Consider the following 26,190-nt stretch of genomic DNA (forward strand, 5'->3'; position numbering starts at 1 on the left):
GAGCTTGGTTCTGGTGTTGTGTATAGAACCATATTGCTTGTAAAATGTACAAATGTTTTTATGCTCGCGTTACATAAAAATAAATGTGGAAAAGAAATGACACGTCGATTGGTAGAGAAAACAAACACAGCGAGGGGGAAGGAGACGTCGGGAAAGAGGTTTGGGGGGGCGCCAAACTGAATCTTTGCCCCGGGTGCTGGAGAACATAGATACGCCTCTGATTAAGGGTATGTTCACACGGCCTATTTTCAGACGTAATTCGGGCGTTTTGCTGTCGAAAGCCGGCGCATAAAAAGACGCCTGCGTCAAAGAAGTGCATGTCACGTCTTGGGACGTTTTTGGAGCCGTTTTTCATGGACTCCATTGAAAAACAGCTCCAATAACGTCCGTAAAAAAACGTGAGTCGTTACAAAAAAGTCTGAAAATCAGGAGCTGTTTTCAGAATTATTTTGCTATTGCGTGTGAACATACCCTTATTGTTTTATAATGGAAATGCCCATGAGATCCTCACAAATAATTTTACAAGCCACTGAGCGCATATAGTTTCATGTAAACGGACCATAAGGGTGGAAGAAAGATGACTAACAAGTGTCTCTCTTAGGCCAGGGTTACACTGGGACTTTTTCTGGTACTACGGATAGATTTTAACTCTTGAGTGACAGCTGTAGTCCAAGATTGCATGCAACTCCATAGTTTTCATTTGGACTTCAGCCGTAGCTCAATAGTTAAAATCAATCAGTAGCGCTACAAAAAGACTAGGTGTAGCTCTGGCCTTACAGGTTGTTGCCAAGAAAGAAATCTACTCATTACAACTGATAATCGCATTCCTTCTACTAGATAGCAATATATTGCTTAAGGTCCAAAAGACCGGATTACAGTGCATAGACAGGTAATGCCAGGTGGACTACGGAGGTGAAATATGTGCACACTTACACCAAGATGTAGTTCTAGAAAGTCAGTAACGTACACGCTAACTGTAAAGATATACTGTTCAGCTGTTGTATGTACACATTTGCGTCTTATGCCTTATTCACACCAGCCAGAAGAACTGGGCATCTTCATATTTATTTACTTGACACAAGCCTGAAAAATGACACTTTTTACAAAAAAAAACAATTGTGTGCGCGGAGGATGTAGCGAGTTAGATCTAATTTTTAGCAGTTACAACAGTTCTTTATCTGACAGGGAGCTGCATGCTTAAAGATCAATTTGTTCTGTTCATTTTAAAAAGGCACCCACAGCATATGTGTTCTGATCCGGAGCTGCAGCTTGTATTAGACCTCACAGCTGGAATCACAATTCTGTTGGAAACTGTAGACAGGCTTGTGAGTAGCATCCAGTGGGATAGTTATTCTTTCAGATTACTGGTCAGTGCCCGATGTAAAGACGGCACTTTGCAGAATACCAAAATCACCAGAACAAGCTCTGACGACATTGAGCCAGCAGGGATTGCTGGGAGATTTAGATTGTGACTGCAATTCACGACTATTATTAAAGGTGTAACTGTTAAACATGTGTAAAGTTACTCAACTTTCTTTGTAGATTAATTCTATGTATAAAATGTTGAGCAAGCGGAATTGGTCTTCAATGTGTTGAAATGACAGACGAAACGTAATTTCTGAAAAGCAAAAGTATGAGCAATTCGACTCTTCAGGCACAAATCTTGTATACGAGTCTGCCTGTACACGAAGCATTGAAAGACGATCAGCAGCATTGCACACAACATCGAGACTTCGTACAACTGCGTATTAACGTTTTCCCAAGTGCAAAATTCAATGTTCAGTTTATACAATCCTGATCACATACTGGTAGATCTGGCACGACGCTCCGTTCTGTACCCCACTGGCGTAAATATAGGGTGTAACTTGAAATAAAACATATAATGTGCCAAAATGGGTGAGTCACGCTCATTGTGCTGTATTTTGCAAAAGAGATGAATAAATGATTTTAGTAATTTGCAGAACGGTAGCATGTAGAGTATATTGTACCACCACAGCTCCAAAGCCTTTGTAGAAGCCCAGCATCCCTTCCTCCTGCTTTATAGTATTGATACAGTCTCTCATTCCCTCATACTGAGTGTTAATAGGCAATACTTCATACCCAAGGTCTGTGTTATCGATTATGGTGCGTGTTCCTTGAACGTGAAGGCGGTGCATCACTGTCTCAAGAGGAAACAGTAGGACATCGGCGCACAGGCTCGCTGCAAAATTAGCGATGAGTTCTGGGAAATAGTTTTCCAAGATGTTTTGAGCTGCATTGGCTCCTTCACTTGGAATTTGGGCAGGATTCTTCCTCTTCTTTATGAAGAATAAAACGCATTTCTGAACGAAAGAGCTGATCATATAATGCAACACACCATGGAGGACCGTAGGAAATGTCAGAACCAGAAGAGGCAACAAACGTTTGCTGTGAGGAACTCCAAGTCCTATAACTCTTCCAAATCCTTCCTTTAAACAATCCAAAATTCCAGGATTGTCATGAATGATCTCACTCTGTAAGAGATTTACAACAAAGCTTTTTTTAGTACCACTAGTATTTGCCACATGTACACAATTCTCCTATACAATGCCCCTGGGTGAAGGCTAAGGTGCCCTATCTAGCGGAAATCCGATAAATTACAACACCCTCCTATCAGATTCCTATTGATTTTATTCATGACATGTTGTCCGGCCTTCCTGTTTCAGCAGAGAAAGAAAAAAAAAGTTCATCATCATATTTTCTCTGTCCCACCTTAACACGGCAAATGGTTCACATGGTTTGAGGGCTATCAAATAGGTAGAACGTAAAAAAAAAACAAAAAAAAACAAAACGTATGCAAACACATACTGCGATGTTTTCCTATCCCTTCTATGGGTCAAACATATGCACTTTTGGCAAACGCTGGACATTTTAATATCTGGATACTGTTAGGGCATGTCCACACACAACGGAATTGCTGCAGAAAATTTCTGCAGCAATTCCTGATGCGTATTTTGCTGCGTTTTTCACAATGTTAGGAGATGGTGACATCTCCTCCGAAAAATGCAGCAATTCTGGACATTTTCCGTAGCAGGAATGGACATGCTGCGGTCCGAAAATTACACACCGCAGGTCAATTTCTGCATGGAATATTTACGCAGCGTGTGGATGAGATTGGTTATATCTTATGCACTATGCTGCTACTGTATTCTGCGGCATTTTTTCCATCTGAAATTCGAGACAGAAAAAACGCGGCAATTCTGCAGCGTGTGGACGAGCCCTTACTCAATAGTGTAATCTGCCACAATTTCATTTAAAATAAATGAAAATAAAACAGGATTCTGACAGAACAGTGTTTTTTTTTTTTTTACTAGAATAGAGGTCAATGACAGGCAGATCAAAACTGTACGTCTGTGTTCACGTTTGCACAGTATACATCTAAAATCAGTCTGGAGGGACAATAATATTTTTTCCAATAATAAAAAAAAAAAAAGGGTTCCTGTAGCAAACAAAAAAAAGGGGATACTAAATTATATCCTTTTTTTTTTTTTTTTTTTTTTTTTTTTTTAAGTCTAACAATAAAAACAAAACCAGTGGGTATGCTTCTGCATTACATGTTTGCAGTATGTATTTAGAGAAAAAAATAATAATACAAAAACAGACAATGTGTCCCTCAACTATATGCCCCGAACGTGAAGTGAACGGAGTCTAATCTAATTTCCTGACCACAATCCTTTGCCCCTAATATTCCACATGTTTATGGCAACCCAACAGCAGTATAGAATAATTACTTCTATAGAAGGCATGGGGTTTAGTACGATGATCATTTTACATTTAGCTGCTCTTTGAGTATTGAGCGTGCTTACCTGTACAGTCTCAATCAGACTTGCGGAATAGAAAGGCGTAGCAATTACATAGACTAAGCTGTAACAAAAAAGACAAAAAAAAAAGCCATCAGGCGTGTTAACAAAATAATAAAAAAAAATATATACAGAAAACAAACAGAGCTGCTTAGGAAACCTGGAAAGACTTACCCTTTAAGAATTATATGCCCTCCTATTTGCCTGGGACTCCACTTATGGGTAAGTTCCCTGTAACAATATAGATGTCATTGATAGGGTAAATAGGGATCAGCAATAACTTGCCATACATGTACATGACATTTCCGAAGATTTACCATCCAAAAAGCTTAGTGAAAAAACTCCAATAGAAAATGTAATTCTTTTTTATTAGAACTGACCGGTCACTGGTCTCCCTGGCTTTAATCATAGCATGGAATGAGGAAAATATATGTGCGGCAATGCAGAGATTTTACTTCCCACGACGCTCATCACATCGATAGGCAGAAACTAACAACATGCCGTCTGACAACCTCAACACTTCACGTTTCGAGCATATTAACTTTCGTTTACATGTTCGAAATCACAAATTCCAAATCAAAGCTAAAAAGACCTATAAAAAAAATCCTCGTGAATTAAATAAATTAGCAAGTTATTTAAAGCTCTACTGAAAACGGCATATTCGGCACCATGTACACGACAGATTTCTCTGCACTTTGCCCGTACATCAAACAAAGTCCCTAGGGCTACGTGCCATGGAGCCGTAAGCACTGCGTTCTGCCCATGGTGCCTCTATAGGGCACTGCATTAACTTATTCTCCCTAATATACCTTAATATGAGATCCCATAGAATATGATGCCACAATTTTTTTCCGGTTAGTAGAACCCTACAGACTTCTAGAAGTGCCGTATTCTGGATCCGTGCAACGCAGATTGTGCAGAGCCTTAATATGGACGTGTGCATGAGCACTTAAGCTCACACTTCGCAGTTTTGGTGCTTTTTTTCCCCCTCAAACTGGGCCTAATGATTATATATGTGAACTGCTTTATTAAAAGGGTGCGGTGGATCGTAAAAAAAAAAAAAAGAAAAAAGTTACTAGGATCTACTGAGCACTGGATTTCGACTGGTTACCAAACGTAACATTGTTACGTCACTTATGAAGGAGCAGTGCCATGTAGTTAAAAGCAGTGCGAGGAGGGAGTGAGGATTTAAGGTGGAGGATACGGAGCGATAAAAAGTCAATGAGAAAGAAGCTGGTGTTTAATGTCCAGCCCGTGGAAGGGCTATATAGACAGTTAACCCTCTCACAGAGACCGCATAGATACTAGAAGATCTAGAATGTGCAGCTTACAGACCGGGCTTCTGGAGCTTCGATACATCGCTGGATGGTTTTCAGCCAATGCTGGAGTGGGGTTGGCAAAATAGACAAAACTGCATAATCACCTAGGAAGAGGGGAGAATTCACTGATGATTCCTTCTGCTCCAAGGGTTATACCTTGGACAATAAAAGTGCTTCCCATTCCTTTCCAAAGCGCCCTAGGACCCTGGGGTTAAACAAAATAATGTCATGAGAGAATTGAGACAATCATATTAAATCAGACAATCTTAGCAATATAAGAAAATGGACATTAAAAAAATACACCACAAACAACCCTATAAATACTGAAGTATCATGAACTGTTTTGAGCCAACAGAGGGGAAAGATCAGATAGCCAAGAACTAATGGCCATCCATACAGTAGAAGGCTATACATGGACCTCAATGTCAGTCTACTCTACAGCGCTGCATGAGTGGGACAATGGGGCACTCTTTATTATGTGCCACATTTGCGTAGGTCTTCTGACATAGGCCTAGAAACGCAACTGCATCAACTGACGACAGAACAGATATCCAATTTGGCAACACTACTGGCCAACCAGATCTATTTAAAGGAACACTCTAGTAAAAATGAATACACTTATGCACGATAGAAGTTAAAGGCTTTGTACACCTTTGAAAACGTTTTTTTAAGAAAAAAAAATAAAAAAATCTGTCTTTCAAAATACTTTATTCAAAATTATTTTTACTTTTTGAGATACAGCTGCTTTGTATCCTGTATACAGAGCAGCTGAATCTAGCGCCGAGACCTAAATCTGTCAGTGTCAGCGTGTCTGACAGGCAGGATCCACCGGATATCGATCAGTTCTAAATGGTGAACTTAGATGTGATTGGTAAAAGCTTGATCCTGCGTGTCAGAGAACCGAGGACCCGCTGTCACTGAACCCGTCAGTGCCGCTGACCCGACAGATACAGCTGATTTATATCCTGTATAAAACCTGTATCTCAAAATGTAAAAATAATTTTTAATAAAAAAGTATTTAGAAAATTGCACCAAACACAGATTTTCTTTATTATTTAAAAAAAAATAAAAAAATTCAAAAAGGTGTACATAGCTTTCAAACCAGGGTCTGAAGGGGCAGTGAATATCACCATGTATTCGTTTTTCCTGGAGTGTAGCTTTCAACATACTGCAAAGATAAAGCTACGTGGACTTTTTCCCTGTGATGTTGTCTTACACCAACCAACTCTACTGGCCATGGAGATTTAAAGGAACAGTGTCATCACAAATTATTTTTTTATATGTTAAAGATGTTAGTGCTTTATTAAAAACGTTTATATTCATTTGTGTGTTTGTGTTTTACTTTTTCTTATTTTTACACTTTTTCTTCCCTATGGGGGCTGCCATTTTTTGTTCCATTTCTGTGTGTGTCGATTAACGACACATACAGACATGGAATACGGCAGCCACAGTCCCATAGGGACTGCGAACGGCTCCCGTCCCATTGACTGCAGTGTACGGCGTCTGTGTGGGAACTGCGCATGCGCCGCTCCCACACAGTCCTATTCGAAATTGGCGCCGTCCGGCGCCATTTTCCTGTGGACCGGAAGTCGCGGCTGGACAGTAATATTACTACTTCCGGTCGCGGCTTCCGGATTTGTGCACTTGCACCAGCGGCAGCAAACGGAGCGGACGGGCCGGAGGGAGCCGCGGCGGCAGGAGCAGGTAAGAGATTTCAATGTATGTTCGTGTTTGTGTGTGTTTACTACTGTATGTAAACCTACTACACTGTGGGTTAGCTCAAAAAATGGCGACACACAGTGTAGGAGGTTACATTGTTCAAACCCCTCGTTTATCCCGGCACTAGCCAGGATAAAGGAGGGGGGGATGCTGAGAGCTCACTAGAGCGAGGGCTTTTAACCCAATGTTGCAATGCTGCAATTTTGGGAACAGCTCCATCTAGTGACCAAAAATGGGTAGTATTATAAATTAGAAATAATTTATAATATTACCTGGACTCGTGCAAAAAAATAAAAAAAATTTTAACAGTGTTTAATCACCCACACACTAAATGTTTAATTTTTAAAAAAAAAACATGTTTTTCTGGCAACACATTCCCTTTAAAACATGCAATTGACATCACAGATGAAGTAACATTGAGTCGTACCGTCGCGTCAAGCTGCAGATGCCATGTAGGACTACATAAAACAAGTTTCTCAGAGTAACAACCAAAAGGTGTATGGAGTGATTGTTAATCTAGAGTCCAATCCTGCATAAACGCCGAGATCGCTAGCCATGAGACAGGCTTGATAAAGGTTCATGTTGAACCCAAACGTGGCAAACTGGCGGTAAAAAGTGTCTGGGAATGTACAATACAAACGACAATTTTTTTTAATGCAACTATACTAGAAAATGTGAAAGACTGCATTACTAAGTCTTCCCCATTTCTAAAAGGGTACATTATAAGACCTTAGCTCAGCTATTTGGGATGTGTCTATCAGCACAGGACTCCAATTAACAGAAGCAGAATTTTGAATACAGCTCTGCATAGCAATGGACCATTAGCAGACTACATGAAGGCTGTAACCCAAGGTCAGTACAAAATAAGTAATGCACAGAATTCAAAGTTCTTAACATGTACATTTAACCTGCAAGCTCATGCTTTAAACAAAAACAAGCTATTAAAAAACAACGTTGGAGAATTTGGTCCTGTTCACATGGCGGAACCCTCCACAAAATTCTGCCTCATTCATTTCAATGGGAGTCGGACGCTTATTTTTCCCTCTAGCTCCAACCATCGGCAGGAATGCCGCAGCAGATATTGCGGCGGACCCGCCACGCAAAATCCTCAGTGTGAACAGACGCTAGGAGAATCCAAAAATAGCACAATTCTGAGTGTATGTATAATATATATATAAAAAATCTTCCACAAAAACATGAAAATGATATTCCAGAAAGCTTGCACACATACCTGTGTCTTGGTAAAACTATACATAATATTCACAATGCTGAATGGTGAAAAGTGGTAATTTCTTGCATGATAGTTAACCTGAAAATGAACACAAGGTATAAATCTTCATAGCTTGTATTCATCACAAATTACAACACATGATTTATTTTGCCATGTCAAACAACAATATCATATATGTCTCCCCACATGATCATACCAGTAGGAGCATTAGTACCAGAGACCAGTCCTTTCATATCATTTATAATAACAGTGGTGGACAAATGGTAGATTGCGATCTACTGGTGGTCTGGTGGCCCAACATTGAGATCTACTGGTCTGTTTTCCTGCTGGCCTCAACGCAGAACTGGGAAAAGCGCATATTCATAGTTTATGGTTTCATTCATTGGCAACTTGGGCATCTCAAGCATTGGCATTAACGGGTATGGGTATCACACACTCCCTAATGACTATGTTAGACTCTAGCATAGAGCAGGAGCGGAGAAGAAGCTCAGTCACGTATGAAGACGGTATGGCTGTGGAGCAAGTGCAACAAGTAACTAACTCTGGCTGCTATCACTATTATAAAGGAACCAGTTCATCTGAAAAAGGGGCATGCACAAGATTTTGAGCAGGATCCTGCTCCTTGGCATATCACATACGTCTGGTTCATCAACCAACTCGGGCTCAACCAAAGGTTAAAGTTTAAATAGGTTTCTGCTCTTTAAAGGGGTTGTCCTATTAGAGCGGGAACCATGCTCAGGACAGCGGTTTTTAGAGAAGGGTGGACTCATGAGGGAATCTTTTTAACATTTGCTAGATCTTGCAGAGAGAGATTTAAGTATCTGCTGGGATTAAACATAATTGTAGTAGTCAATTGACTTCGGCTCAGGACAGAGGACTCAGTATATTCTTTCTTGAAATTCATATTACATCCAGATGATACTGCGTATAATCGTATCAAGGAGAGAGACATTGCACATGCCACCATTATAACCGTTGAATCATTACCAAGGATAACTAGTTGGGGCATGAACCTCAAACACAATGGGGGGAAGCGATCAAGATCTATTAAGCGTTTCATATGCCAGTTTTAATATAAGACGTACTGGAGTAAAATGCGCCATATTTATTAATAAAGTGGGCGCATCTCTGGCTGTCCTTGCGTCTTAAAAAAAAAAACTAAAAAAAACCCTGCCATCTGTGTGCTGGCAAAAGTGTAAACTATAGCGAATTTGTCAAGCTGTCGGTGGCCCCACCCCATCAGCTAAACCTTTTTATTAATAAAAAACAAAAACAGTAGCGGAGGCGGTGTAAAAATGCAAAAGTTAAAAAAAGACTTTTCTGCAACAAGAAACCGGCGTAGCGTGTTTAATAAATTCCCATAAAGTCCTATAGATTGAAAAAATATATATATTTCTACATCTATTAGCAGTGCTACTGACGTCACAAGTTCATGTCCATGGTGAACTAGAATGACCAGGTTGCTTGAATTCCTGTAACTTATTTTTGGCAGCTAAACACTACATAAAATGTGATAGAGTGGTTCGGATACCACATCAAAAGATAAATACAAGAACAACCCTGATAAAAAAAAAAAATCATCAAGACATAATAAACCACTTCGGCCCCCATGCACACAACCGTGCCCATAATCACAGTCCGTGATTACGGGCACAGCCGGCGACCGCCACCCAAATTTGCGGGTTGCACTCACAAATAAAAGTATGGGAGCACGGGCCGTAAAAAGCAAAAATTAGGACATGTGCTATCTTTTACGGAGCCTTTCTACGGCACGGACACCTTCTCAAATATACGTGAAGGTGTCAGTCAGCCAAAGAAATAAATGTGTCCATAATTACGGATCGTAACTACGGACGAAATCTACAGTCATGTGCATGGGGCCTGGATGGAATTTCCTCTTTGCATTTCTAGTTTTCCCCATTAATACACACTTAGAAGAACTCGCACTTATAGCCTAGCATCAGCCATGTCACAGCAATCTGGCTATGCTCAGACTTATTTTTCTATCTGAAGAATCAGTTGCTGATTTGGACGAGAATCCTGGGCAGAAATCGGTGGCGGAACCAAGGATTTTTGCCACAGAGTTTCGTCTGGCGCAGATTCGCATGCATATTAACCCCATTCAATGCGACTAGTTTGCGTGCGGCTACCAGACAGGATTTTTGTGCGAAAACGATGTCAAGAAGTGACGTCACTTCTATTTCAATTCTGCCACGTATAAATGATGGGTCGGTATCCCATTAAAATCAATTGGACACTTTTTGAAAGGGGTTTTCACATGTATTTTAACACCGTTTCCGCACCAAAATATGCGTGAAAATCTATCCTGTGAACATGTCCTCTTTGTACTACATTGTAATGTGGTAGGGGGAACAGAAAATCCTTTTGTCTACAAAATGAGTATTGTTTCTCCATGTAAATAATGCGGGCACTACCTCCGTGTAACCCTTTGTGGCAAGTCACGCAGTTTTTTTTCCACTGTTTACCGTGTGGCATAAAGAACGTTAACTTTATCCTACAGACTGTTAAGATTACAGTGATACCAAATATATACGGTAGTTTTCTTATGTTTAGTAAAAAAGCATGTTGTATGGAATACATTTTTATTCGTTTCACCGCATTTCAGTCATAACGTTTTTAGTTTTCGGTTGATATAGTTTTTATTGGCACCATTTTGGAGCAAATATAATTTATTAAACAGCTTTTATTGAACAGCTTTTATGGGGGGGGGGGGGGGAATAGAGGGGAAAAAAATATCAAATCTGCCATAGCTTTTCTTTTTTTTTTTACGCCCTTGCGCAGTGCAGTATAAATAATATCTATTTGTTTATATTGTTTACCCCTTTTTTTTTTTTTCTTTAAGGCCCCCATGCACACGTACGTGCTTTTGCGGCCGCAATTCCCCCAAAAATCCACGGGACAATTGCGGCCCCATTCATTTCTATGGGGTCATGCACATGACCATGGTTTCCACGGTCCGTGCATGGCAGAGGAGCCCGGACCGCAGAAAGAACGGACATGTCTTATTACGGCCGTGTTCCGCGGTCCAGGCTCACAGAAAATAATGGATGCGGCCATGTGCACGGCCCGCAATTTGCGGTCGGCTCGCGGGTGACACTCCGCTGCAGGGCGACACGAAAATCACGGCCGTGCACATGGCTATGGTCATGTGCATGAGGCCTAACAGTAAAAAAAATTTTTTAGAAGGGGGGGGGAACTTTATTAAACTTGAAGGTCCCAAGTCAGTTAAAGGTTCCAGTCACTAAAAAATGATGGCTTATCCTCAGCATAGGCCATCAATAGCTGATGGGTCAGGGTCCGACTTTTGGGACCCCTGCCAATCAGCTGTTTTGAAGTGGCCGCAGCGCTCGTACGAGCGCTACTTCCCCTTCATTTCTTCTCGCTCACTGTGAATCTTCGACACGCATTTAGCGGTAATTCACAGGTATTGCAGCCTTCTTAGCTCATCGAAGTGAATGGCAGAAAAGGCTGCAATACCTGTGAATCGCCAGTAAATGCGTGTCGACGACTCACAGCGAGCAGGTAGAAATTAAGGGGAAGTAGCGCTTGTACGAGCGATGCATCCCCATCAAAACAGTTGATCGGCAGGGGTTATGAAAGTCGGACCCCGACCCATCAGCTAATGATGGCCTATGCTGAGGATGTGCCATCAATTTTTAGTGGCTGGAAAACCCCTTTAATCTTAGGGGACTTGAAGCTGCATTATTGCTGGTCAGTGTAACCCTCACGCAGTATCTCGGGTACAGTCACACACCAGCCGAGATATCATGGGTTCGCTGTGCAGATTAGCGCTAATCTGGGCATACCGATCACGCTTCACTAATGGGTAAGACACTATGTATAGGGTACCTATGTAGGACATCTCTTTAGATGTGCGGCTTTTAGGGCTTTGGACAGTGGTAGTTGATTAAGCAATTCATGGTTTGGCATACATGCTGACTTTTTTCGTTAGAACCTGAACTTGCAGCGATACCTTCTGTGCCCCAATCTTGTCGGGATCTCCTGTGTATTTTATATTCCCCATTTTTTTAAATAATACAATTTGAGATTTGTATACTTCCATATATAAATAGTGCATGACTCCTTGTCCTTTTTCATATATACAATAACAGATGAGCAGCAATCCACTACACAGATGCTTTTCTACATCTGGACATTATTGTAAATCTAGTTAGTTTAAATGGCTTGAACATGCATCCAAATTTTTAGTTTTTTTAATATATATATAAAAAATGTTTTTACCTGACATTGTCGACGCAGAACAATACAGGGGTGAGCCAATACATTTTCTGTAAAGAGACTTAAAGAAAAAAAAAACACACTTATAGTTACCGTATATAATAAGAAAATAAATATATCAGCCACAAATCCTAAAAATAAGCATTAAAAGGGGTATTCCTGACAAAAATATTAAACACCTATCTCTGGACCCCCACCAATGGATAGAATGGAGGACCGTGGCTAGAAGTTTAAATGGAGCAGTTGTCGAGCATGTGAACTGCTGCTCCATTTAAAGTCTATGGCACTGACGGAAATAACAGAGCACATTAGGTGAGGGTCCTAGCGGTAGGACCCCCCCCCCCCACCGATCTAACACTAATCATCCATCTACTGGAAAGATGGTAATTGCTTTTAGCTGGACTACCCATTTAAAAAGACACAAAATATATCACCCAAGTCATCCTAAATGTGACAGAAAGGCGTAGGACGGGCTTGGTTGAGGGGTGCTGCTAAATTTGGATGGTCTCAAATAATTTGAGAACTGGGAGAAAGATCCTGCAGCACATGAGGCAGACAAGAGGTCTATCTATATAGAAGAATGTTTCTTTTTTTTTTTTACCATGGGATTTTTGTAGAGAACAGGAACAAAGAAGAAGAGCAGAGTATCATGTCTAGCTGGTATTTTTCTCTACGTTCTTATGTTGGCAGCCTTGTCTCCCACGCTCGGATCTATTCTGGGAAGTGGCCCCTGGGTGAGAGCGGACCCGGTTGGGTGTTATGTAATGTTCACTGTGCAGAGACTGAATTGATATGTTGAAATCCTCTTTAAGATGAAGACAATCTTTATTTCTGTTTAATGGACTGTGCAAGTTGCTACAAATAAAGTGACTAAGACTTTGTATGATTATCTATATAAACAATCATATCTTGCATCATCATAAAGATCCAGAACACATTCCAAACATTCAAAAAGCCATAATGGGTTCCAAAAAGAGAGATACCTTGCAAGTCCAATGCCAAATCCAGCAAAGCGATTGAGCTGTTCTAAAAGAAAGAACAAACAAGTACGTGAGAAATACCCAGATGACTAAAACATTGTGGAAAGTTGCCTTTTAATTACAGAACATGCTGTCCACAAAAATACTAGAATACGGACTTCTCTGCTATGTCAATTATGCCTAGCCGGGGGAGGGAAGTACCCGCTGGGCACCTTTGGCTTCTCCCCAGCCAGCTCAGCTTGACTGGCAGGTCTCAACCTAATTGCACATAGGGAGAGACCTGTGAAAAACTTGCTGAGTCGGGCAGATAGAAGCTGGAGGGGCCCAAGTGGAAACTTCTCTGATCCCGGCAATTATTAAAGCTATGTTTCCTCTGAAACGCTGCATTGCTTCAGAATAAAACATAGTTTTGTCATCATAGCGCCCATTGCTACATGATGCTGCCCACGGTTTGGGCAGCATGTATCAGCTGACAGGTTCACTTATCAGAGACTATGTTGGTTGAGTGACCATATCTTCAGAAGTTACAAAGCCCTACAAGTGACTTCTGACGGGCGCATACTAAAAAATAAAGTCTATGACTGAAATACATACTGATTGAAGGATCAGCATTAACCAACATTCAGACCAGTGGGATCGGTGCGCTCACCGGTCACCCATGTTTTACAATTCTTTCATCCCAAATTCAGTTCTATACAAATAGGACATGTTTCATGGGCTTACATCACTGCATGAGGGAACTGCATAAATAACAATTTCCTAATATAATGTCAAATACTCCTTAGCTCAGATAGGGTGGTAGTGTTCTAAAAGGCAGTGCTGTGAGGACATTAAAATTCTCTGCATACCCATAGGCAATGTGTACACGGATGTAGAATGCCCCATACACTGCCTATGGGCATTCCAACGATAAACATGGCTGGTATTATATATACCATTAACGTCTGACCAGTGGGCTGTTCCTCTTCTGGCACAATGCGTCGGTAGTCACACGGTCTTGGAAAAAAAGTCAAAGGGGCAACTAAGCATTGTTCTAGGCATCAGTGGCAATCAGACCCCAACCAATCAGACACTGATGGTATATCCAATCGTAAATGATCAGTAGTAAACCGTAATAATGCTCCAAACCGTGATGAGTGAGTAGTCCTATTCAATGATTCAACATATACCAGACATCCCATGCATCAATTTTAAAATCTGCAGTCCGCTGATATTTCGGATAGTTACCTGGAATGTTATGGACTGGTTGCAATAGCACTTAAGGTCTATGTACACCTTTGAAATAAAAAGGTGTATCAGTGTGTTTGGTGCAAGTTTCTAAATACTATTTATTTAAAATTATTTTTACTCTGAGATGCTTTGTATCCTGTATACAGAGCAGCTGTATCTTGCGCTGAGACCTGTATCCATCAGGTCAGCGGCACTGACTGGTACAGTGACAGCGGGTCCTGCGGGTCTTGGACAGGCCTGTTATCGATCACGTCTAAGTTATGAACTTAGATGTGATCGGTAACCGCTCCATCCCGTGTGTCAGAGACCCGCTGACACAAAGTCAGTGCCGCTGACCTGACAGATACAGGTCTCAGCGCAAGATACGGCTGCTCTATATACAGGATACAAAGCATCTCAGAGTAAAAATAATTTTTAGAAAGTTGCAAACACACGGATTCATTTTTATAAAAAAATTAAAATTAAATATTTCAAAAATGTACATAACCTTTAATAAATGAATTGGGTTAGTAAGAAAAATACCAGCCTTCTTCGTCCCCTATATTGGCTTAGTAGTGAAATATGGTTTAACCCCTTGATGTACCAATAGAACTGCACTGGCAGGAGTCAGAGGACCATTGCCTTACTATTACGGCTTTCTGATCGCACACAGCGCTATGCCCACACTATCAGCAGCTGGACCACGGCTGGAATACACAGCCATGATCCTGCTGCAACTGCCGGCATTGGAGGACACTCCAATCCCGGTAGTTTAACCCCTTAGATGCCACGTTCAATAGCTTCCTCTGTCAGCCCATCAGCTCCCCGCGACGCGATCACAGGCACGGATGGGTAACCATGGCACCTGGGGGCTTAACAAAGACACACAGGTCTACCATCAGTTTATGCCAGAGGCATTAATGCTTTGGAATACCATGTATTCCAAAGTATTAAAAAAAGTGAACAAACAATTGCTGCTAGAAGTCGCTGAACCCTGGAGCGGTCAATCAAAGCCAATGGGGACGCGTTGGGCAGGGTTTAGTCAGGTGAGCCGGCTTGGGACTGCCCTCGGGTCACTTGAGACATTATTTGCATATGCAAACGTTTTTTTTTTTTCCTCTGAAACGCCAAGTCAATCTGTCACCACAAAGGTACGTTTGAACGTATTTTTAAAGGGGGTATACCCCAGAAACAACTTCCAACCTTTATTTTATCATTTTCTTACACTGCTGCTCCGTTCCCAGTTGCCCTGCTTGCTGATTTGTCCATGGTACTAGCCTTATACCTCATGTTACTAGCAGTAAGCTCAGCTAGCTTCATCATGCGCGCTTCCGACACTGCCATACTTGGAATATTAGCAGCATTGGTACTTTGAAAGTGTCCCTGCTCCATATGTAAAACACTCCGCTTGGCCTCCCAGGCTCTCGCGTCCAGCACGGGAGCCAGCACGGTATGAACAGTATTCCGCTCACCTGGTCCTACGAGAGAGATCATTGGCTCTCATGTCCAGTACAGGACCTAGAACTGGAGGGTGTAATGTGTTTCTACAGTGCTGTATCCCATGCTGGGTATCACTGCAGGTCTGGGAACGCGTGATAAACAACATGCGATGGCCTAGCAGGAATATCAAGAAGACTGTAGGAAAAATAAAGAGAGTAATCACAAAAGTACATCACTTGCCTTCAGGAAATGTATGAACTATGATCAATGAGATAATATCCCTTTAAGTCCACTACCTGGTGCGGTTATTGGTTATAGGACGCTATCGTTTCTAGCGAAAAGATGGCAACCTGACAAAGGAGCCAAACTGAACACAAAGAAAAACCCTTTGAAATCAATGTGTACTTAAGAACCTGAGGTTATGCCTCATCCATAAACTTCTGCGGATACAATTTTTATTGGGTATGGATAAAAAAAATAAATAAGAAATGCTCAAAAGGGTTGGCAATTACAAAATATAGATGGAACCCATTGTACGGAAATTGGATCCATCGGCAGTGGTGGTATACGTCGTACGACGGATCTGGCACTGCATTGTGGCATCCGTGACAAACAGAAGCCACGACGCAGGTGTGGACAGAGCCTAACATCGGCTTTCCGATCTATATGTATAAATACCAGCTATTGGTAACGGAGACAGAGAGGTCCGTTTTTGGTACACAAAAATGAGTTAACAAGTAAACTGGAAAAAGCTCCATACGGTATTACACCCTGCAAGAAATCCCATTAGAGGCTTCATGCACTGTGAACCATACAACCTTCAAAGACACCATCTACTCTGCTGAAATAAGTTATTCATATGTGTTGGCAGAACACCAAACACACCTTTTGGCCATAATAGGGCACTTAAACGACACTTTTATAAGCTTGAGGCCAAATTCACACCTATTTCCGCATCAAAACATAGAAACACACCTAAAAAACGCACTATTACCTGAAGTTTTGATGCAGATTTTCTGCACCGAATTCCGCAACGTGTGCATGTAGCCTAAGGGCTTGTCCACACAACGGAATTGCTGCGTATTTTCGGTCCAGAATTGCGGATGGAACATATGCAGAATACAGCAGTAGTAAAGTGGGTGAGATTCAACAAATCTCGTCCACAAGCTGCGTAAAATTTCAGACCAGAAATTGACCTGCAGTGTGTATTTTTTGTACCGCAGCATGTCAATTCCTGCTGCGGAAAGTGGACTAAATTGCTGCATTTTTCAGGGGAGACGTCACCATCTCCCAACATTGAGAAAAACGCAGCAAATTCCGCATTATTTTCCCACAATGCAGATTTTGCATGCGTTTTTTTTTTAGCCAATACCAGAAACAGAACCTAAACAGAAGAAATATTATAATATATATATAAAAAAAAAAGAAATCCCGCAGCACTCTGGTACGGCAAATAAAGGTGATTTATTTCAAACAGCAAAGCAGGATGCAACGTTTCTGTCCAACCTTAGGACCTTTTTCAAGCATTCATCCTAAGGTTGGACAGAAACGTTGCATCCTGTTTTGCTGTTTGAAATAAATCACCTTTATTTGCTATATATATATATATATATATATATATATATATATATATATATATATATATATATATATAGTAAGGCTTGATGGGTCTGCTCTACTGAATCTAATTTTAAAAAAAAACACAAAAATCTGCAGCGTGGGGACTCAGCCTAAGGCTACATGCACATGTATCGGAACACAGCCTCAGGCGTTTTTGATGCTGCAGATTTTGGTGTACTTTTTGTTTTTTTCAAACTAGTCAGTCAGATACAATTCGCAAGCGAAAAATGCTAGATAAATTGAATGCTGCGGGTTTTACAATATGCACTGCAGGTCAATTTCCGTGTTGAAAAAAATCTGCAACATGTAGAGGAGATTTCTTGAAATCATTTACTTTGTTGGTAAGGTATTACACTGCGGATTTATTGCACAAAAAGAAGTGCGGAAGATCTGCACATTATACGCATCGTGTGCAATTGGTCTTAAAGACTCTGTCACCACATTATAATGTCCTGTCTCCTATTTTAGGAGATGGGCGCTGTAATGTAGGCGACAGCAGTGCTTTTTATTTAGAAAAACTATCTATTTTTACCACGCTAGGAGCGATTTTTAGCTTTATGCTAATGAGTTTCTTAATGCCCAAGTGGGTGTGTTTTTACTTTCGACCAAGTGGGCGTTGTACAGAGGAGTGTATGACGCTGACCAATCAGCGTCATACACTTCTCTCCATTCATTTACACTGCACTAGCGATATAGTTATATCGCCATGTGCATTCACATACACACTATAACATTACTGCAGTGTCCTGACTATGAATATACATGACCTCCAGCCAGGACATGATGTGTATTCAGAATCCTGTACGTCTGAATCTTTTCTGTGAGATTTCCAGCAAGGCAAACGTAATCTTGTTTATATCGTAATCTCGCAAGATTACGTTTGCCTTGCTGGAAATCTCACAGAAAAGACTGACGTGTTAGGATTCTGAATACACACTGATTATTTGTTGTGGGTTTTTTTGTAGGTAAAACCCGCAACAAATCGTTGTTGCGTTTCTTTGCAGTCGAATCGCAGCGATTCCGCCGCAAAAACCACAACTCAGAAAAAACAAAAAAACCTCACACTTACCCAGAAGTCTGTTTCTTTTCCAGGCCGGCCTCCTGGGATGACGTTTCATCCCAATCACAGGCTGCAGTGGTCTCCTGGGATGAAACGTCATGCTAGCAGGCCAGCTAAATGCTGCAGTTTTTCCACACCGGACATTCCGGGTGAAAAACTGCCCCACAGTCACAACTGCGGCCACGGGGGTGGATACGCAGTAACTTTACACCATGTATCCGTCCCGTGTGAACTCAGCCTATAAAATCAATCCAGTCCACATCATCTTCTGATGGGTCATGTAAACATACGGGAGGACATTGGTAAAGTTTGCGATCTTAGTCCACCACTGATTCTATATCGAGTCAATATTTTCAGCAAACTTTCATTGATGAATGTTCCTTTACTTAGAATGCAGCATCAGGTTTCCAGTAAAGAAATTTATGAGCAGAGCCAAAAGGATTTAAGCATCTGCAGTGCTATTTTGTTGTGGACATCTATGGTGGTCCTAGATCACAGATGTCATGAATGTGATCTTCCCATATGACAACCTCTATCCATTTGTCCTGAGAGGATATGGATGTAATGGGGAGGTTCTCCTGCTCCGCACTCCCCTCTATTAGTCAGAGTGGGGGACCTGGCTTACGGCGCTCTGATTTCATGTCACACAGTAGGGCCGTTTAATCCTTTTAAGGTTTGATGCATAAAGTACCCTCTTTCATAGCTGCAACACCATCCCTTGCACTTCAAGTCTGTTGGTTACGCGTAATAATATTGATGTAAAATGATTGTGCCAATATAACGTTTTATGGCTTACTTCATGCAAGTTTGTCCCATCAAAAGAATTCTAACGTGGTTAATTGCGGCTATTAAATGTTGGCCAGATGTGCAATAAGGAACATCCAAAAAGAGCGATCATACTATCAAACCGTGAGTCAGTCGTCCAGCTCATTGCCATAGAAAGCTAGAGAAGACTACTGCAAAAAATAAATTATCTTTTTACGTGTTTTTAGATCCTGTAAAAAAAAATGTGCGCGATTAAAGGGGCATTCCCATCTTAAAATATTATGGTATATCACTAGGATATGACAACTATGATCCATGGGGGGGGGTCTGACCTCTGGACCCCACTGATCTGGAAAACAAAGGGACTAAGATACCTTTGTCTTATTCTCTACCCATTGGTGCACTTCTGGTCACATTTAAGTGAAGCTCATCTGTTTTTATGGCGGTGCAGATCACTCCGCAAATAGACCGCTCCTTCTGGGGGGGTCCTCACTATCCCTGGGAAACCAGTTGCACCCCATGACGGCGGCACATTGACAGCCAGTTTGGCATCACGGTTTGATAGTTTGAAGCGCTATTCAACAGTAATGGCTGCCGCGCCAGCTCTGTTCTAACTTATTAAGGGACCATGAAGTCTATGGTGGGGCAGATATCTGGTGCTGATGCAATGAAATCCAGGTAGCTTTATCTTCCAATTGTCCAATAGTGCAATTTGTAATATTGTTTCTTACCCACCATATAATACAACACAATGGATTTCCATTGCATGGGGGTTTGTGGTGTGCCTGGCATCTGCCTCCAGTAAATGGGAGGATTGCCACCCCATGTCTGGAAAAGAAAAATCCTATCCGTTGTGTGGACAGAAGTCTTTACTGCACACTAAGGCTGGGTTCACACGACCTATTTTCAGACGTAAACGAGGCGTATTATGCCTCGTTTTACGTCTGAAAATAGGGCTACAATACGTCGGCAAACATCTGCCCATTCATTTGAATGGGTTTGCCGACGTACTGTGCCGACGACCTGCCATTTCCGCGTAAAAATACAGCCTCGTCAAAAGAAGTGCAGGACACTTCTTTCAGACGTAATTTGAGCCGTTCTTCATTGAACTCAATGAAGCACAGCTCAAAATTTACGGCTGTCAGAGAAGCCTCGCAAAATGCGAGGAGGAGCATTTACGTCTGAAACGAGGCAGCCGTTTTCTCCTGAAAACAGTCTGTCTTTTCAGACATAAAAGCCTGCTATCGTGTGCACATACCCTAAACCCCAAGTATACGGCAAGTTCAAGAAAAGTTTACTCTGAGCTACATATCTCTTAAACGTTCTAAAATAGTTGGCCAATAAATGCAAAATTTTTACCCAATTTTATTTTATAGGGAAACTACGGTGGAAGTGCCAATGGAGGATTCTCTAATTCCTTCATAGTAACAAACATTCACAAAGTATGCACTTCCGATGCCAAAAGGACAGGGAAACCAAAGTGCATATATAACTCAAAGTTTGGAGATAGTCCCCATGAGTCAGAGGTGTTTCTTCGTATACTGTACCACTTTCTCATTTTTGTTGGAGGTAGAAGTACCCCAAAAACATTGCAATAGGGAATTTAGATTGTGAGCCCCAATGGGGACAGTAAGGACAACCTCTGTACAGCGCTGCGGAATATGTTGGCTGCTACATAAGCAACAGAAATAAATTATAATAGAAGTTAGTCTGGAGGAGCCACTTTTTAGTGCCCCCTACTTCAACCATTTCGGGGCATTTACAATATGTTTACATATCTTTACTGCCGGGCTTTGCGTGAAGATACATCAAAGGCCAGTGAAAAAACATTTTCTTACATCCGACAATCTCATTTATAAAAAGTCAACTGTAAAATTTATCACCAGTATGAGATCAACAACTCAACATGTGTGACCTTCTGCCACATCGACTTTCTAAAAACACGTAACGTCAAATACGGTTTCATCTTTCAACTCAATTAGGACCATATTGAAAACCATGGACTTAAACATTCCCCCCAACCCACATACTAGAGTTACTTCTTTGACATGAAAATGCAAGTTTTAGGATGTCATAAGTCTCTGAGGTTTTCATAATTCTCTTCCATTTCAATGGAGAACGACAAGCGCTACCACTTCTCTACCGATGGCCCGTAACCGCACGTCTTAGGGGTTGCTTGGCCAGATAACTCTTACCAGATTTTTATAGGACATGACAATTCATAATTTTTGACACAGAATGAGAAGCCTCTGTCATGCAGATCTGGTCAAGAATGCGCTATTTTTTGTGCCAAAATTACGACACGAAGGAAACCCAATGAACCACATTATAGTCAATGGGTTCCATCAGATGCTATTTGGTGTCTGTCATGTAACGGATCCATCGCTGCCGTTATTTTTGTTGTCCTGCTCTTATGACTGAGAAAAACACAACAGAAATATACAACGCAGATGTGAACAGAGCCTAATTCTGACAGGCAGGCCACTGCTCTAAGTGTTTTCTCCTTGGAGATAATGGCGGTTATTATAGTTTACTAACCCTTTCAACAACTTTTTTTATCCATTATCTCTACCAGCTCCAATAAGTGGGAATTAAAGTAGTTCTACAAATAGCAGGTTAACATCTGAGCTGCCACCCGATCTTATATTGGGCATGGAGAGAGGCAGGGATCACGCTGGGCAGTAGAGTTGCTGAGGAGTCTAAGCCAAGAGTTCTATTCCAATTAATCGGTCCTGTGCACGAGAGTCTTCCGGCGTCATCCAGTTTCCTCAACAACCACTGCTACCTGCGTCTCTACGCGCCGAATACAAGATTGGATGGTAGATCAGAATTGACCCTATCATTTAATATTGGTATTTTACATTGCAGTTGAAGAAATTTTAAGAGTAAAATTATTGGTTGCAAATATTGCTTCAGAAGGTAATAGAACCAGTTATTACATTTACTGGCGCAGGCCCTTCTCCACATGTGTAAATGCTATTGGATAAGGGCCTGTTCACATCTGCTTTGGAGGCTTTGTAACAGGTCTCCGTCGCAGACGCCAACAAAAACTATAGCGCAGCATGCTGCACTTATGTTTCCGGTAAATCCACGGAAACTCTGACAGAACACTTTAATATCAATGGGTTCCGTTGGGTGCCGGTTGTCTCAGAGCCAGCGCTTCCGGCATTTTTGTTGTTCTCAGAGCAAAACAACCAAAACGGTAACGCAGATTTGTATAGGGCCTAACTTTGTTGCTGAAAAAAAACCAAAAAAATAATAATTTGAAAAGCGTTATGTGTTTAACAAAGGCTTCTTTTATTTAATAGGACATTAAACGTGACAAATGTTATGCTAGGGAACATCCTGATTGAGAGGGTAGATACTTAACACTTATAGACTTGTACTGAAAACCCTGCGCGCGGTTCATTTTTACACGTATAAACAAGCAACTGCAGTCCAAGCCTCCCAGATCGGGGACCACATTTTCAACACATAATGGCTCCCATTTATCAAAACTTTCAAAGAGTAAAACTTGCCTTGTTGCCCATAGCAACCAATCACAGTGCAGGTTTCATTTCTCACACTGCTCTGTAAAAATAAAAGCTGCATTGTGATTGCTATTGGCAACAAGGCAAGTTTTACTCCCAGCCTGGGTTCACCTACATGAGTTGCGTCCGGCCATTTGTTTCGAAAAATAAAATGAATGATTCACCTTGCTAAACAACTTTTTACATGCCGACTGATGCGTATTTTCACCGTTCAATTGAGCTAGGTGAAGCTGCAAACATTCCGAGTACAATCCATGAATGCGAAGGCATATTCTGCAGATAGAAAATCCTATTTAGGCCTCATTCACACCAGCGTGTCTTATTTGTCTGTGCAAAAGAAGGGCCACGTTTCACACACGACTTTCCATGTGGCATCAGTGTGGTTTCCATGTGGCATCAGTGTGGTTTCCATGTGGCATCAGTGTGGTTTCCATGTGGCATCAGTTTTTCTTCTCTGAAAGCCCTTCCTGGTTTACCTTTTTATTTCTCTGCAATTCTTTAGCAACTGATGTGTGAAACATGAACAGCACACAGATGTCGTCCACGTGCGGTCCGTTGTTTATCTCGCACCCATTGACTTTAATGGGCGACGAGGTCCACAAAAACAAACAAGAATAAGACAGGCAGGGCGTTTCACGCAATGGTCACACGCTACGTGAAAAAGCACGGACGCGTCGATAGCCCCAATGAAATGCATTGCTCAGTGTGCTGTCGGTTATTTAAACTGACAGCACGTGTGAATAAGGCCGAACATGAATTACGGTTTGTCAAGGCTCAGAATTTCCCCCGAAAATGTGAACCCAACCAGAGGGAAATCAATGCACCTCTATATGAATTTACAGTTGTATTTACACTTTTGCTTGGATGCAAAAATGTGTACACGGGAGCAATAGCCGACGATCGTTCAGCCGACAGCTAACTTAAAGGGTTATTCCCTATCGCACGTAGTGATCGCATATAGCTAGGACATAGCAATGCTTTGCGATTAGTAGGGGTCCAACTACCTGGACCCCCACCAATCCTGAGAATGAAGTAGCGCGAGAGCTGCATTAGTTCTGATTTACGGATTAATCTCCTTCGCAGTTTTCCCTGCCCAGAGGCGTTACAGGATAGAGCTTTGATGCAGATCCCTGCACAGCTAGTGGCAGGGGAATATCCGAGCTATATGCCAACCCTTTGTGTGATGGGAACCCCCCCTTGGAGTGTAAGGGCAGCTATTAATAATAATAATGGCCTATCAGGATAGGCCACCAATATTTGATCAGTGGTGTTCTGGTAGCTCCGCTTTTCAGATGAATGTAGGGACCCTTTCACTGTTTACCCAAGCACAGCGCCGTATATACCGTGAAGGGCACAGAGCTACAGTACTAGGCACAGCCATGAACGCGGGTACAGTGCAGTGCTTGGGTAAACAGTGAAACGCTGCGCCCCCCCCCCCCTTCATGGACATGGATCAACGTGGGGTGCCAGTGGTCAGACATCAATATTAGAGCCCCAGAAAACCCCTTTTAAAAGGTTCATAGCTTCTCTACCAACGTTTTGAAGATGTGCTCCCTTCACAAACCCATTAGTCATTTCTTAGGTTACACACCGCTTCAACACAACGACAACTACAAAAGCGACTATAGTGACAGTTGAAGTCGTGACTTGTGCACACTATTTTTTTTTTAAGGCCCGATGCACCCGGGAGTGCCCGTAATCACGGACCGCGATTATCGGCACGGCCAGCCGCTGGCGGCCATGGACAGCAACTCGCATTTTCGCCCAGTGCTCCCATACAAAGTATCGGAGCACGGCCAGGAAAAAGCAAAAGAACGGACATGTTCCATAATTTGCAGTACACTTCTACGGCCCGAACACCTTCCCACAAATATACGGGAAGGAGTCCGTGGTCAATAGAAGTGAATATGTCCGTAATTGTGGGCCGTAAATACGGTCCGCAATTATGGACGATTTTTACAGTCGTTTTCTCTTGATATTTTGGTGCACGACAGTCAGAAATAGCACGCTCATGTGATGGTCCCGCTACAGAAATTCTGTGCCTCTGTGGTCCCCTCTATGCTCAGTTTGTTGTGGTACCCGCTACATGGCCTCTATAGTACCTCACATTGGCAAGCCATCGAAGCCACTTGTGGGAAAAATCACTTTGAAAAGGGCGGCCACCCACAGTGCCCATACACCCACCAACCCTTCATTTCACATCAATGTTACATAAGCAGATGTAGCAGTGCTGACTTAGTCTTTTGTATACTGTGAGAACTTTTTATCGTTACTTGCAGTCCTATGAAAAAGCAGATGACAGTAATCACAACGAACGGTGCTGAATGACAAACCCAGCTCTGCTACATTTGTATACTTCTTGGCCCCTCACTAATTCCCTTTATTCGCCCATGCAATGTCTTCATATGTACTAAAGACCAGGAGGGCATAAACATGGCCATGGCAGTATCCCCTCATCACTGGTCTGTGGGATTTTCAGATTTGTTTTGGTGCAAAATTGAAATAAAAACTGGCAGTGCCCTCACTCTACCTCGCAATGTGAGGCATGCAGGACGTTCGCAGGTCTAGGTCTTATGTGTAATGGACATATACTCTTAGATTTTACACATCATGTATATATATATGATCATCCAATTTCTGCCAAAAGATGAATGGAGCAGTGCCCCCTGGCAGACATCGCTCTCTCACCCCCGCCACTGCTGCTCTCCTCCCCCAGGCCGGGGGGCGCCATGTTTCCATCTCCTCCATACTGTGGAGTTTTCTCTCCCCGGTGCAGGTTACGGCTCCCCGGGATGTCAGGAGGGGTGGTCACCCAATGCTGTGACAGATCCCCGGAAGAGCTGAATGACCTTGTCGAAAAGCTGTGCTGGTACGGCGGGGGGCCCTCGTCTCCTCGGCCCCAGGCCGATCCTCTATACGACAGGCCATCGAAACCTTCGGGCCGGAGGGGCTGCATGATACCTCTAGTACGACAAGCGCGACCCGGGTCACCGTACGGCGTGACGTCACGCAGACAGGTGCTCAACCTCCCCAGAACTGTGCAGGAAGAAGGCGGCCCGGGTACACGATGACGTCATGAGGCAGCGCGGCATGGCGGGACTTGTAGTACACGCCTCCGCCAATCCTCTCAGTGGGCTGGAGGGTGACTATTGCCGTTTGAAAGGTGGGCGCGTCCCACGCACACGTGAGGGTGTGTAGGGAAGGTTGGACTTTGATTGGGTGGGTGGGGAAGGGGCGTG

At 42.3% G+C, this 26,190-nt stretch overlaps 1 protein-coding gene across 2 annotated transcripts; it reads right to left on the reverse strand.

Annotated features, from left to right (window-relative positions):
- Positions 1–1,046: 1,046 nt before the first annotated feature.
- Positions 1,047–26,102, reverse strand: SLC25A46 (solute carrier family 25 member 46). 2 transcript variants are annotated; one of them, XM_075836739.1, is made up of 8 exons: positions 25,640–26,102; positions 13,331–13,373; positions 12,351–12,408; positions 8,088–8,165; positions 5,242–5,342; positions 3,993–4,049; positions 3,825–3,882; positions 1,047–2,492 (listed from the first exon to the last, which is right to left on the reverse strand). In XM_075836739.1, the coding sequence occupies exons 1-8, from the start codon at positions 25,905–25,907 to the stop codon at positions 1,908–1,910; spliced, it is 1,248 nt and encodes a 415-aa protein (XP_075692854.1). In that variant the 5' UTR covers positions 25,908–26,102; the 3' UTR covers positions 1,047–1,907. The 2 variants fall into 2 exon arrangements, with proteins under 2 accessions (XP_075692854.1, XP_075692859.1); XM_075836744.1 differs by having other exon boundaries at positions 13,331–13,368; positions 25,640–25,796.
- Positions 26,103–26,190: the final 88 nt, after the last annotated feature.

This window comes from Rhinoderma darwinii, chromosome 1, assembly GCF_050947455.1.
Source record: "Rhinoderma darwinii isolate aRhiDar2 chromosome 1, aRhiDar2.hap1, whole genome shotgun sequence".
Classification (NCBI taxonomy): domain Eukaryota; kingdom Metazoa; phylum Chordata; class Amphibia; order Anura; family Rhinodermatidae; genus Rhinoderma; species Rhinoderma darwinii.